Source organism: Callithrix jacchus, chromosome 22 (genome assembly GCF_049354715.1).
Source record: "Callithrix jacchus isolate 240 chromosome 22, calJac240_pri, whole genome shotgun sequence".
In the NCBI taxonomy this organism is placed as follows: Eukaryota; Metazoa; Chordata; class Mammalia; order Primates; family Cebidae; genus Callithrix; species Callithrix jacchus.
Genome location: NC_133523.1, coordinates 38441623 through 38457425, shown reverse-complemented (window position 1 = coordinate 38457425; position 15803 = coordinate 38441623). Strand labels below are relative to the sequence as shown.

Below are 15803 nucleotides of genomic sequence, written 5' to 3'. Positions count from 1 at the left end.
CCCAATCTCAGGCAGTTACTTTATAGTAGTGTGAAAACAGACTAATACAGCTTATAACCCAATTTCACTCCTCAGTATACATTAAGAGAAATTAAGGCTAAGAGGTGTGAGACAGAAGAGAGCTCATGTTGTATGATTTCATTTACATGAAATATTCAGAACGGGCAAATCTATAGAAACAGGAAGTAGAATAGTGGTTGCCAGGAGCTGATGGAAGAAGGATGGGGATTGGGAGTGACTGCCAGTGGATAGGGGACTACTTTCTGGGCTGATTAAAAAGACTTGAAATTAGAGAATAGTGACAATTGCAAGACTTTGGAAATATACTAAAAACCACTAAAGGTTACATTTTAAAGTGATGCATTTTATGATATTTGAATCATTACTCAGGTTTAAACAAGGTTGGGCTGGTTGGCCTAATAGTATTTTGAAGCCTATGTATGGTTACCCAAGCTTGGTAGCACCTTAGCTTCAAAGTACATTTTAAAAACCGCTTTTTCTTTCCCCCTTCTCCCCAGGCTCAAGACGTAGCTTTGAGACAAACTACAGATGTGTTTTCTTTCGTGTTCAAATACAGCCTCTGAATCTGCTTTAAAACATCACTCCCTTCCCTTTCCCACCTTATGCTTCCATGCCCTATGCACATTTTTTTTTTTTATCCTGGATGCTTGTTAAGCTCACACTATGCTCACTTATCACCTCATATATTTCCTTAGAAGCTTCAGGGGAAGAATACTGATGCAGATCAGGTAGCCTTAACCTCCTGGCTACAGATAAACTGCAAGATTGACTGCCATCAGTTTATAACCTGATATAGCGTGTGATGGCATTGGCCCCTTCACCAGAGGAAACCATTCTAGATAAGCCAAGGGAGTGAGACAGGCCATCAGGTACCTCTTAACCCCACTTACCTCTGCATTCCAAGCCAACTTCTTAAACTGTGGTCCTCTCTCCAGAAATTGAAAAGTGGCAATTTTTGGAAAAGATTCCAGTTACTCTCTCCCTTGCTAGCAATGGATAATAAAATTCACCCTTTTTATCCCATCTTCCTTTTGTTATTTGGCTTTTTTCTGTAAGTGGTGAGCAGCTGGACCTTCTTTCTGTTACATCAATACCCCACTCACCTATCATGAATTGGTATATTCCCTTCCCTCACAACACATTTAAAATACTTTTACCATTACACTTGCCACAATGCCCAGAGTTAATACTTCACAGATCTGTTCACTCACTGCCCTGTATAACCCGACAGCAGTGCTTAGAAACCAAGAGCATGATTATACACAAAGTATCTAAAGAATAATTTGTAATGAGAAATTCCCTAATTCCAAAGTATGAGAATAATTCAAAAACATGGAGGTCAGCATTATACTAATAAATCATCACTCTGATTAAAGGCAGGCTTTCCTGAAGTGGAGTTGGACAGAGCTTCACAACAAATGTCCTTTACCCACTATCCATTCAGGATACACCCTATTGACTGGTGCTTGCAGGGTACACTCCAAACCCCTATTACCATTCCTCACTCTTCCAAAAAGCCTAAGAAATCAACTATTCTCTTTCTCTGGCTTCATCTAGCTAGAGATTTTCATGGGACATATTCTGGGAAGGAAGACAGAAGTGGAGTGAGCTGTCCTCACCTGACAAGAGATGCACTTGGCTGGCTGTGAGGACATTAGACGTTAAGAGAGCAAAAAGGTGATAGTCTCAGTGGATTGTAAGTATTGGCGAGGTACTAAGATTATTGATGCAAGAATGCTGATGGGACTCAGGTGGCAATACAGGTGAAAGTTGTTGCAGACTCATGCTGCAAATTATTACCGAAGAGTATTTTCTAGGAAATGACAAGGTTTAGGATATGACCATGGGAGAGAGCATCCCTTGATATTTCAGTGAATCTTGGGTGAATTTTTCCATTTCTGAAAAGAAAAATCATTGCGATTAAGGATTGCAGTGAAGCTGCAGACCATTTTAGGTGGTATTCACTGCCTTGTAATTTCTCTCTCAACTCATTAAAAATGGATATATCCCCATTTATTTGTGCCTCCTTGAATTTCCTTCAGCAAGATGTTGCAGAGCTCAGTGTCCAACTGCTTCTCTTGTCCTTGGCTAAGACAGTTCCTAAGTAATTGTTTCTTTTTGATACTATTGCCAAGAGAAGTATTTTCCTTTTCAAGTTGTTTTGTTTTTGTGTAGAAATATAACTGCTTTTTCTATATAGGTGTTTTTCCTATAACTTTTTCACTTTGTTAGCTCTAAGAGGTTTTTTTCTTGTGTATTCTGTAGAATTTATTAGAACATGTCATCAGCTAATAGACACAGTTTTCTCTGTCTCCAATTTTAACAAGTTTATTTCCTTTCTACCCAATTGTTCTGCCTAGAACTTCCAATACTATATTGACTAGATGTGGAAAAGTGGAGCAAACTCATTGTATTCCTGATATTAGAAGAAAAGCTTTCAGTCCTTCACCATTGAATATGAAAATAAGCTCTGAAATTTTTCACATATAGCCTTTATTGTGTTGAGATAGTTTCTTTTTAATTATTTGCGTGATATTTTAATCATGAAAAGGTGCTGAATTTCGTGAAATTTCTGCATTTGCTGGTATGATCATGTGGATTATATTTTTATATCTTTTAATCTGTTCATGCAGCATAATACATCAATATTTGTATGTTGAATCATAAATTACATTTGCATTACAGGAATAGATGTTTGGTCATTGAGTATAATCCTTTTAATATGTTGCTGAATTTTGCTGGTATTTTATGGTGGAGTCTTGCATCAGTATTCATATGGAATGTTGGTGTATATTTTCATGTAATGTCTGTCTGGTTTGGTACCATGGTAATCCTGGTCTCAGAGAAGGAACTAGGAAGTGTTCTCTCCTCTTGCATTTTTGGGAAGAGGTTGAGAAGTTGTGGTTCCTTAAATGTTTGGAAGAATTCCTACTAAGTAAAATAAGGTTTACTAAAAAAATAAACTTTTTTTTTTTTTTTTTAAATGGGAGAGTTAACCAGTGAAGCCACCTGGGTTTGGACTTTCTTTGTTGGGAAGCTCTGGCTTACTGATTCAATCTCCTTACTAGTTATAGATCTACTCAGATGTTCTGTCTTCATGATTCAGTTTTGGTAGGGTATATATTTTAAGGGACTTGTCTATTTCATCTAGGTTGTACAGTTTGTTAGCATACAATTGTTGACAGTGCTCTATTAACATCATTTTTATTTCCCTAAAATTTGCAGTAATGTCCACACATTTTTTGTTTTTTAAGTAAATCTAACTATAGGTTTCCCAAGTTTCTTAATCTTCCACAATAACCAACTTTTGGTTTGGTTGATTTTCTCTTTTTCTATTCTCCACTTGTCATTGCATTAATCTTTATTATTTCTTTCCTCCTGCAAGCTTTCTTGTTCAAATTATTTGCCTTTTTGAGTTCATGAATATAAAATTAGGTTGTGAATTTAAGATACGTATTTCTTGGCCGGGCGCAGTGGCTCAAGCCTGTAATCCCAGCACTTCAGGAGGCTGAGACGGGTGGATCACGAGGTCAAGAGATTGAGACCATCCTGGCCAAGACGGCAAAACCCCGTCTCCACTAAAAATACAAAAATTAGCTGGGCCTGGTGGCACGTGCCTGTAATCCCAGCTACTCAGGAGGCTGAGGCAGGAGAACTGCCTGAACCCAGGAGGCGGAGGTTGCGGTGAGCCGAGATCGCGCCATTGCATTCCAGCCTGGGTAACGAGTGAAACTCTATCTCAAAAAAAAAAAGATACTTATTTCTTTAATATAAGCATTTACAGGTACAAATTTCCCACCTACCACCGCTTTTACCTCATCTAATAAATTTTGGCACATTGTTTTCATTTTCAGTGGTCTCCATATATTTTTAATTTCACTTCTAATTTACTCTTACATATAGGTTATTTAAGAATGTGTTTATTCTCCACATAGTTGTGAATTTTCACTTTTCATGCTGCTATCATTTCTAGTTTTTGTGATCTAGATTGTAATTGGAAAAAATATTTATTATATTAAAAATTAAATTTTATTAACATTTGACTGATGGCCTAATATATAGTCTATCCTAGAGAATATTCTATCTGCAAATGAGAAAATGTATATTCTGTTGTCATGTGGGTTATTCTGTATAGTCTTTTAGGTCAATTTTGTGTATAATGTTCTTCAAATCCTCTATTTCCTTACTTTTTTTTTTTCTTATCTTTGGTCTGGCTATTTGAAAGTGAGGTATGAAGTGTCCTAGTATAATTGTCCCTCATTATATAGGGGGATTGGTTCCAAGAACCTTGGCATATCAAAATGCATACAAACTCAAGTCTTGCAGTCAGCCTGGTAGAACCAATGTATATGAAAACTTGGCCCTCCATATATGTGGGTTTCACATCCCATGAATATTGTATTTTCAGTCTGAGTTTGGTTGAAAAAAACTGACACATAAGTGCACCTATGTAGTTCAAATCAATGTGGCTCAGAGTCCACTGTATTATTAGGTAGCTACTCCTCTTTTCAAGTCTGTATTTGCTTTATATAATTAGGAGCACTGATGTTTGGTACACATATGTTTATAACTGTTATGTCTTCTTGGTGAAATAACCCTTTTGGCAACGTATAATGTTCTTCTTGCTCTCTTCTAACAATTTTTCACTTTAAGTCTAATTTACTGGGAGGCTGAGGCGGGTGGATCACGAGGTCAAGAGATCAAGACCATCCTGGTCAACATGGTGAAACCCCGTCTCTACTAAAAATACAAAAAATTAGCTGGGCATGGTGTTGCGTGCCTGTAATCCCAGCTACTCAAGAGGCTGAGGCAGGAGAATTGCCTGAACCCAGAAGGCGGAGGTTGTGGTGAGCCAAGATTGCGCCATTGCACTCCAGCCTGGGTAAACAAGAGCAAAACTCCGTCTCAAAAAAAAAAAAAAAAAGTCTGACTTAGCCCTTAGTAAAGCCACCCTTGCTCTCTTTTTATTACTATTTATATAGAATAACTTTTTTCATTTTTTCAGTTTCCATCTATGCACGTCATTAGATTTAAGCAAATCCCTGTGCAGAACATACACTTGGATACTGTTTTTTCAATGATTTTGCCAATCAACATCTTTTGGTTGAGTAGTTTCATTCATTCACACTAAACCCGTTATTTTTAGAAAAGGTTACTTAAAAAGCATTTTGTTATTATTTATTTATTTATATTTATTTATTTATTTTTTGAGACGGAGTTTCGCTCTTGTTGCCCAGGCTGGAGTGCAATGGCGCGATCTCGGCTCACTGCAACCTCCGCCTTCTGGGTTCAGGCAATTCTCCTGCCTCAGCCTCCTGAGTAGCTGGGATTACAGGCACGCGCCACCATGCCCAGCTAATGTTTTGTATTTTTAGTAGAGACGGGGTTTCACCATGTTGACCAGGATGGTCTCAATCTCTTGACCTCGTGATCCATTGGCCTCGGCCTCCCAAAGTGCTGGGCTTACAGGCTTCAGCCACCGCACCCAGCCGCATTTTGTTATTTTTTTAATGTCTTATTGCCTTTTTGCCCCTAATTTCCTCCATTACTACCTTCCTTTGAGTCCTTTTTCTGTAGTGATACATTTTGAATCTCTTCTCATTTCCCGTTGTGTGTCTCACTGAGATTTTCTTTATTTGAAGAAACGTAACATTCTACATGCTACAGTCTAAAGTCCGTCTATTTAAAACTGATACTAACTTCAATCATATGCAAAAACTCTATTCCTTCACAGCTTCTGCCTCCCTTCATGTTATGTGACTGGTATCATGGATTACAGCTATACATATTGTGTACCCATTCACATAGATTTACAATCATTTTTATGCATTTTCCTGTTACAGTGTAGAAAATAAAAAGTGGAGTAAAAATTAAAATTACAAAAATAGTGGGTTTTACATCGTTCACCTAATTTTACTTAAGGTGTTTATGTTTTCATATGACTTCAAGTTGCTGTCTAGGATCCTTTCACTCCAACTTGATGGCATCCCTTTAGAACTTCTCATATAAATTGTCTTCTGGTAATGGATTATCTTGGCTTTTGTTTACGAGATAGAGACAGGGCTTGGCTCCTAATTATTATCGGACTCACTGTTTCTAAAATATGCTTTTCATATGAAATATTTTTAAACCCACATTTATATATAGCTAAGTCTTAACATCCTAACTGATGTAACCCTGAGATGCTGGGTTACATCAATGGCTCTAATCTTTTATTTGAATGGCTGACAATACTGTACACATTTTAAAAATACTAAGGGCAGTATCATGGAGGAAAAAACAGTGGAATTATGTAGGGAGCAGTGGCCATCTTGAGCATCATGATAGCCGTCTTGTGATCTTGTTGCTCAAGCTTCTGCTTCTCTTATCTAAGTTTCACGTTCTTCTTAGTCACGAGGCCAGCCTGCAGCCTCGTCTCCATGATTACTTTCTGACGTCAGAACTCAGAGCTTCCCGCCTTTGCTTGCTTATAAGCAGCTGCTTTGTACCTAATAAACGAGACTTGATCAGATCTTTGACTTGTCTCCATTCTTCGCGTCTCCTGTCTCTTAATCCCCACTCCCTCCCTAGGGTCTGCGTTGCTCGTCCCATGGGTCGGGACAGACTGGCGCCCAAACATGGGGCTCGAGTACGAGGGGTACGGTGAGGGACGCCGTCGAGGTCAGCCGGCACAGAAGGATTGAGAAACCCGGAGGAAAGAGCGTCGTGGGAACCTGCCACGGACTCGCGCTCTGGTAAGCAGACGGCGAATATGGGACAGGAAATCAGCCAGCATGAGTTGTTTATAGAGAGTTTAAGTAAGGCTTTAAAGGCACGAGGAGTAAAGGTGAAAATAAAACAATTGTGTAAATATTTTGACTATATCCAGGATGTCTGCCCTTGGTTTCCCCAGGAAGGAACCATAGACCAAAAACGGTGGAAAAGGGTAGGAGATGCTTTGAAAGATTATTACAGTACTTTCGGACCCGAAAAGGTCCCAGTCACAGCTTTTTCTTATTGAAACTTGATAGATGAAATTTTCACTCAGAGACGCCATGATCCCCTCATTGCCAATGTAATCTCCCAGGGAGAGTCTCTCCTAAAAGGGGAACTCAATAAGAGCAACTTCGGCAGTGCTAAGAGTCCAGATGACTCCAAGCAATTGTCTGTAAATGAAGAGGCGCAATTGCCACAGGTTAATAAGGAAGAGGATCTGATGTCTTTTGATAGTGACTCGGAGAAGGGAGCGCCCGGAGGGTCACAATGCCCCTCCGAGAGCCAAAGTCTGCCTTTAGAAAAAAAAAAAAAAAACCAAAAGAGGATCTAAAGGGCATACCCAAGGATCCGATAGACCTAAAGTTAAATCTTTAAGCCAGAAAAAGAGATCCACTTGGTTAATGGTAAGGGCAAAAAATTCAGAAGACGAGGGCATAGATGAAGGAATAGACTGGGGTGACTTGGAGGATGAGGCAGCCCGGTATAAAAACCAGGACTGGCCCCCCTATGGACTGCGACCTCCGCCTTACAGAGCGGGACCCTCGGCACCCCCAATAGCATGTCCCGTTGTTGATCCCCAAAAAGAATTACAAGAGAAAATCAATTCCCTAAAAGAACAGATAAGGCTTGAGGTAGAACACCAAGAGCTCATTGAACAGCTTGAAAAAATAAAGATAGGTAAAGCTAGAAACGAGGCTAAAACCCAAAACACCCAAACGTTATTCCTCCCCGACGAGGAGCAGCACTAAAGCAACCTTCCCAGACCAACCCTTTGCTGGACCTTAATGATCCGAGTGCATTCCCCATAACAGAAACCACTGATCAACAAGGAACCGCTTGGAGACATCATGCCGGTTTCGATTTTAAAATAATTAAAGAACTAAAAACTGCGGTGGCACAATTCGGGGCCACTGCTCCATACACCACTGCAATTTTAGAATCTGTGGCCGAAAATTGGCTTACCCCAGGGGATTGGCAGACATTAGCCCGAGCCACCCTTTCAGGGGGTGATTATTTGTTGTGGAAATCTGAGTTTTATGAATGCTGTAAGGAAACTGCCTGCCGCAACGCATAGGCGAATAATAATTGGAATTTCGACATGCTAGCTGGTGAAGGCAATTATGCTACCAGCGACGCGCAATTGCAGTATGATGCGGGTTTATACGCCCAAATTCAAACTGCGGGTACGAAAGCCTGGCGGAAGCTGCCCACAAAAGGGGATGTTAGTACCTCCCTCACCAGCATAAAACAAGGGCCAGATGAACCTTTTTCAGAGTTTGTACATCGCCTTATTACAGCGGCAGGCAGAATTTTAGGCAATGCAGATGCGGGCACAGATTTTGTTAAACAAATGGCATTTGAGAATGCCAATGCTGCCTGCCAAGCGGCTATCCACCCTTATAAGAAGAAAACAGACCTCTCAGGGTATATACGTCTGTGTTCAGACATAGGTTCAGCTTATCAACAAGGACTAGCTATGGCTGCAGCCCTACAGGACTACACTGTGAGACAGTTCCTATCTCATCAGTCAAAAAATAGGTGCTTTCAATGTGGTGCCAGTGGTCACTATGCTAAGGATTGTAATGCTGATAGGAAACTCTCCCTTAATACTAAAGTCCCTGGCTTGTGTCCCCGATGCAAGAGAGGGAAACATTGGGCAAATGAATGTAAATTGAAAAGAGATGCCCAAGGGCAACCACTCTCCCCACATCAGGGAAACGGGATGAAGGGCCAGACCCAGGCCCCCAAGCAAAAACAAATCTATGGGGCAGTCAGCTTTGTTCCTCCAATCAACAATCCGTTTCAAGCCTCTGCCGAGCCACAACAGGAAGTGCAGGATTGGACCTCTGTTCCACCTCCCACACAGTACTAACACCTGAAATGGGGGTTCAGGCATTGCCTACAGGCATCTTTGGGCCCCTGCCTGAACGTTCTTTTGGACTTATTCTAGGGCGAAATGGCCTCACTCTACAAGGCCTGCAAGTCCTCCCTGGAGTAATAGATAATGATTACACAGGAGAGATCAAAGTTATGGCAACCTCTCCTAAGGTCATGAGTACTGTCTCCCCTGGACAGAGATTTGCACAGCTCTTGCTTTTACCTCTTTGTAAAACCAGTAATAGAATTGTATAAAGGGGCAGAGGTAACTTAGGCTTTGGTTCCTCTGACGTCTATTGGGCAGAAGCGATATCTCCTAACAAGCCCATGATGACATTATGGCTAGATGGAAAGGAGTTTACTGGGCTAGTGGATACCGGAGCAGATGTGACCATAATTAGCAAAACCCAGTGGCCTGTCACATGGCCAATAAGTGCTATTACTCATCTCACCGGTATTGGGCAGAGTAAGAATCCCGAGAAAAGTACAAAAATGCTAAAATGGGAAGATAAAAGGAAATCAAGGCCAAATCCAACCCTATATTGTTGCGGGCCTACCCTTCAACCTTTGGGGAAGGGATTTGCTAGCTCAGATAGGTATGGTCATAGGTAGCCCTAATGAGATCATTGCCGCCCAGATGCTTAAACACGGATACGTGCCCGGTACTGGGTTAGGAAAGAACCACACTGGAATCTTAAGCCCTATAGAAACTAAATCAAAAACAGATAGGACAGGAAGAGGACATTTTCAATAGGGGCCGCGGTCTGTCCCGTAGCCCATGCAGACAAAATTACCTGGTTGTCAGACAACCCCATATGGGTTGACCAATGGCCCCTCTCCTTAGAAACATTAGCTGCCGCACAACAACTGGTACAGGAACAGTTGCAAGCAGGGCATATAGAACCTAGCAATTCTCTTTGGAACACACCAATTTTCGTTATAAGGAAAAAGTCAGGAAAATGGCGATTGCTACAAGATCTTAGAGAAGTCAATAAATCCATGGTCCTCATGGGGGCCCTACAACCCGGGCTCCCTTCTCCCGTTGCCATACCCTTAAATTACTATAAGATTGTTATTGATTTAAAAGACTGTTTCTTTACCATTCCATTACATCCAGATGATCAAAAACGTTTTGCTTTCAGTGTGCCCTCTACCAATTTTAAGGAACCTATGAAAAGATATCACTGGAAAGTGTTACCTCAAGGCATGGCCAATAGTCCAACCTTGTGCCAATCTTTTGTTGCCTTAGCTATTCAACCTGTTAGAGACACCTGGAAAGAAATCTATATTATCCATTATATGGATGATATTCTTTTAGCAGGAAAAGCTGGACAGGATGTTTTGTCTTGTTTTAAAGCTTTGCAAACATCTCTTACTCAACATGGTCTGTTAATAGCTCCTGAAAAGGTGCAACTCACAGATCCCTATACATATTTAGGCTTCCAGCTAAGAGGAAACCAAATTACCACACAAAAGGTACAACTGAGGCTAGATAAACTGAAGACACTAAATGACTTTCAGAAGTTATTGGGAGATATTAATTGGCTGCTACCTCATTTGAAACTATGTAAAGCAGATCTCAAACCGCTTTATGATATTCTAAATGGGGACCCAAACCCCACATCACCTCGCGAGTTAACCTCTGAAGGCATACAGGCTATTCAAACTGTAGAACATGCCATTAATCATCAAACCATCACCTTCATAGATTATAGCAAGCCACTCCAATTTATCATTTGCCAAACCTCATTATCCCCTACCACTGTATTTTGGCAAACCGCTTTGCTCATGTGGGTATACCTCCCTAACACGCCAAAAAGAGTCCTTGAATCATACTACCTTATGGTAGCTAATCTAAATATCCAAGGCCGAATAATGGGCAAGGAATATTTTGGTTATGAACCTTCCTTAATTATCCAGCCATATAGTAAAGAACAAGTTCAGTGGCTCATGCAAACTACTGAGGCTTGGCCTATAGCATTGGCTTCCTTTTCAGGACAATTGGACAATCACTATCCCCCTCATAAGTTGATTACTTTTGCCAATAGACATGAATTTATCTTTCCAAAGGTCACAAAACCTGAACCTATTCCCAATGGACTCTTAGTGTTCACTGATGGTTCATCTACAGGTATAGATGCCTATGTCACTCAAGGTCGCACCGTGCAATTTCAAACCCAATCATCCTCAGCTCAACTTACTGAGATACAAGCAGTCATAGCAGTATTCTCTGCTTTCCCTAATAAACCCTTAAACATTTACACCGATAGTGCATACATTGCTCAATCCATACCTAATTTAGAGACAGCTCCCATCATCAAACATAACTCTTCAGCTGCAAAATTATTCAAACAATTACAACAGTTCATCATCAGCAGAACCCATCCTTTTTTTATTGGACACTTGCAGGCCCACTCAGGATTGCCTGGACCATTGTCACAAGGCAATCAACAAGCCGACCTAGCCACCCGCGTTTTTCATACATATGCCACAGGAATTAAAAATCCATTATCTCAAGCTCAACATACACACAACCTACACCACCTTAATGCTCACTCCCTTAGATTATTACATCATATTACCAGGGAACAAGCTAGACAAATAGTTAAGGAATGCACACAATGTGCCACCCATTTACCTGTGCCCCATCTAGGGGTCAACCCTAGGGGCCTAGTCCCCAATGCACTCTGGAAGATGGATGTAACCCATGTTTCAGAATTTGGCAATCTTAAATATGTTCATGTGTGCATCGATACCCGTAGTGGATATGTGTTTGCCACACTCCAAACTGGAGAAGCCACTAAACATGTCATTGGGCACTTACTATCTGCTTTTGCCACCCTTGGCTGTCCACAAAAAATTAAAACTGATAATGGACCAGGGTATACCAGCACAGCCTTTGCCCGGTTCTGCTCTCAATTAAACATACCACATATAACTGGCATCCCCTATAATCTTCAAGGTCAAGGAATAGTTGAGAGAGCTCATCTCACCTTAAAACTTACCCTTCAGAAAATAAAAAAGGGGGAATGGTACCCCATCAAGGGGTCCCCTTGAAACCTCATAGCACATTCACTATTTATACTCAATTTTTTAACTTTAGACAAAAATGGACACTCCGCTGCAGAACGCCATTGGCAATCAGAAACTCAAACGAAATTTGCATCCGTGATGTGGAAGGATCCTGTGACAGGCTCCTGGCACGGTCCTGACCCCGTATTGATTTGGGGTAGGGGATCAGTCTGTGTATATGCAGAGGAAGCAGACTCTGCCAGATGGTTGCCAGAAAGATGAGTAAAACAAATAGACAGTAAGGGAACAGCAGGGTGTGAGGATAATAACCCCTCCCAGGGAATATCTTAAGCCCTGAGGATTATTCCCTGTTCCCCCTCTTCCTTTTTCAGAGACATGTGGACCTTAATGCTGATATCCCTGATAACTATTCTCATACGTAAGACTGACAGCGGATTTGGATCACAATATGACATAAGGCAAGTATTGAAGAGCGTATATGGTGAGCCCTGTGAGTGCAAATTGGGTACTATACCCTCTCCACCCTCGTCCTTTTTGAGCCAAATTGATTGCGGAACAAAAACAGCATACCTTTCCTATGGCAGTGACCACAAACCAGGTTTTGAATGTGTTGCCAAAACTTCCATTACAATAGTTCCCCCAGGATCTCCTCAGCCAGCCTGTAACTGCTCTGCAACAATATATCAGTCCATTCCTAATAGTTGCTATAAGCAATACGCCACCTGCACCAAAACAATAAAACTTACTTTACAGCCTGGATCACTCATACCCGAACCCGTTCTTTCGGGGGCGACTGGACCTCCAGTTCACCACTGGGTATTTCTTATAAATATGCTCTACCTCCTTGTCCAAAGCCTGCAGGGCAGCCAGTTTGCTGGGAAAGCAGCCCCACCATCGGCGTTAGTGATGGAGGAGGCCCACATGATCAGATGAGGTCTCATCACGTTAAAGAAGTGTTAAAGGCACTGTTCCCTACTATATCCTACCACCCTATAGCCCTACCCAAGCCTTGCCAATTAAAACTAGATGCCCAAACTCAAAACCTTATTTAGGCAGTCCATGATTTCCTCCTACACAGCAACTCCTCTTTAGCCGACAGCTGCTGGATCTGCATGCCTCTAGGAACACCCATGCCTTTAGCCTTACCTGCAACCACCAATCACAGCACTAATGGGACTCTCCGTCTCCCTTTTGCAGTCCAGCCCTTGTCAAACCTCTGTATCAATGTCACCTGTTATCAAAAATCCCTCATGAACAATTCCTATGACATCGATGTGGGCTCGATTACAGATTCTTGTAATTGCTCTGGTTTTATAAATGCCACCACCGGCTTCTATGCCCCTGCTGGACAAAGCTTTGTTTGCGGAAGCAACATGGCCTTCTCCTATCTCCCTCAGAACTGGACAGGAATATGCATGGTAGCTTCCCTATTTCCTGACGCCAGCATAGTCTCAGGGGATGACCCTGTTCCCCCTTCCCAGTTTTGATGTTATAGCAGGTAGAAACAAGAGGGCGATCCAGTTCATTCCTCTACTAGCTACCCTCGGAGTCACTGCTGCCTTTACCACAGGAACTGCAGGTTTAGGTTATTCCTTACACTCTTACCATCAACTTTCCCTTCAACTAAATAATGATGTTGATTTACTCTCATCCACCATACAAATCATTCAAGACCAGCTTGATTCCCTAGCCGAAGCGGTCCTGCAAAACCGCCGGGGCCTAGGTCTGCTCACCGCCGAGAAAGGAGGGCTGTGCCTTGCATTAGATGAAAAATGCTGCTTCTACGCCAACCGTTCTGGTGTTGTCAGAGATAAAATAAAAACCCTGCAAGAACACTTGGCTGAAAGAAGAAAGGCACTCTACCATAATCCGCCACGTGGGGGTTGAATGGGTTCCTCCCCTATCTCCTCCCCCTCCTCGGCCCTTTTGTCGGGTTCCTCCTACTCCTCACTGTTGGACCTCTTATCTTCAACAAGGTCATGGCTTTTGTTAAACAACTAATTGACGCCATAAAAATGCAACCTCTACAGGTCCATTACCATAAGCTGGAAATGGCCAACCGGGAAATAGAGATGGATCAAGGTTACGGTAGAAGCTCAATGAGCACCGCCAACCATCTCTGACATTGCCTGGTGAGATGGACCAGTTAGCCAATGACGGGCAACCTGAGAGCCTGGCGGTAAGATGCTCCCACCTAAGACAGGAGACCGGGATACAAATCCCGCTCGCCCTATGACAGTTAAGGGTAAAAGCATCACTGCAGGTGTGTCTCTTGACCTAAGACAGGCATGGTCCCCACAGGTAGCCGGCCAAATGAAATAAAATAAAAAAGGGGGACCTGTAGGGAGCAGTGGCCATCTTGAGCGTCATGATAGCCGTCTTGTGATCTTGTTGCTCAAGCTTCTGCTTCTCTTATCTACGTTTCACATTCTTCTTAGTCACGAGGCCAGCCTGCAGCCTCGTCTCCATGATTACTTTCTGACGTCAGAACTCAGAGCTTCCCGCCTTTGCTTGCTTATAAGCAGCTGCTTTGTACCTAATAAACGAGACTTGATCAGATCTTTGACTTGTCTCCATTCTTCACGTCTCCTGTCTCTCTCTCTTAATCCCCACTCCCTCCCTAGGGTCTGCGTTGCTCGTCCCGCGGGTCGGACAATAGGGGTGCTGTCTCCAGCAGATTGATCAAGTTAACTACATATTGACTGTCAGAGTATATATTAACTGATTGACCACAAGTGGAGAGCACATGTTGAACAGCAAGCAATTCCAGCCTTTGGGCGGAAGCTTCAGGCGTCTGGAAAGAAAAGGGAACGTCATCAACCTGTCCAGCGGCAAGTCCATTTGAGGAACCGTCTGTAAATGCCAAAGCAGCCTGAGAAATTGGCTGCAAAGAACAAGTCTTGGGGAAAATGAGATTACATTGAGAATAAAAATGCAATATTTTGTCTTTGGGATAGTGGCAGGAAAGCTGTCCTGTGACACCTGCAAGAGCTACTTGCCACGAGTCAGAGAATGACCACAACCAGGACTGTTCTTGAGCAGTGTAAGGAACAATTATAAGAAGTGGGTCAGAGCCAAAGACAGCAAGTGCCCTGAGGCGGTTCTCATTTGCGTTACCTCTTTCAGTTCCCCAAAATGATTCTACTAGGATGGTTCTAACGCCCCCATTACAAAAAACAGAAATGGAAGGAATAAGGACATTGTGTACACTCGTCACACAGCAAGAAAGAGGTCGCACACGTAGAGGTAGAGGGAGGCCGGCTGAGAGGTCAAGGTCCTGGAAACGCTCAGAGCAGGACACAGAGGACCCCTCCAATTCCACCCGCTGGGACGCGAGCACAGCCCCCTGGTGCCAGAAAGCTCCGTGGACGGGAACAAAAGCCCATTCCCCCATCCCTTCAAACCTCTGCTCTCCGCCAAGGTTCCTTTTCCCTTGCTTGGATCATCGCTCATTGGGTCATTGCAACCCCAAGCAAAGGTGACAAGTCCGGAAGTATCAGCCAGACGCAGAAACTGCTCAAACCACGCGATTAAGTAAAGTAGCAACCACACGCTCACAGACCGGAAGTGCTCGCTCCTCCACAGAGCGTCCAGACTCCATTTCCCAGAATTCCCCGGTTCAACAGCTTGAACCAAAGGGCCCGCCGCTCCATGGAGTTGATGGACTACACGTCCTAGAATTCACTGGTCCACCCGCCTGAGCCTCCTTGTCCGCGACTCAGTGTGTCTAGGCTCCACTTCCTCAATTGCGAAAGGAAAATGTCTATAATCTCACCCTTCAGGGGGAAGCGTTGAACTCCGCGGTGGTCCTTGACTACACACACCGCAATGGCCACCGGGAACGTATCCCATATCTCTGAGCGCCTGGTGGGGAATATGGCCTGTGAGTCGTCCTT

The 15803-nt window shown here is 42.7% G+C and overlaps 1 protein-coding gene across 6 annotated transcripts in view; it reads right to left on the bottom strand.

Annotated features, from left to right (window-relative positions):
* The window catches only part of LOC100393402 (zinc finger protein), a 50842-nt gene that overhangs the window by 16135 nt on the left and 18904 nt on the right, over nucleotides 1-15803 (bottom strand). For 3 of the 6 annotated variants that reach the window (XM_078360074.1, XM_078360068.1, XM_078360080.1), the window contains exons 1-2: nucleotides 15312-15476; nucleotides 14246-14443 (exon numbers count right to left, since the gene is read on the bottom strand). Coding sequence is in view for 2 of the 6 variants with exons in the window: in XM_078360063.1 (XP_078216189.1) it covers nucleotides 15312-15360 (49 nt within the window). In the remaining 4 variants the exon portion in view is untranslated. Of the gene's footprint in view, nucleotides 1-14245; nucleotides 14444-15311 lie in introns of those variants that run through there. The other 3 variants (XM_078360071.1, XM_078360063.1, XM_008988163.5) reach the window with 1 other exon arrangement.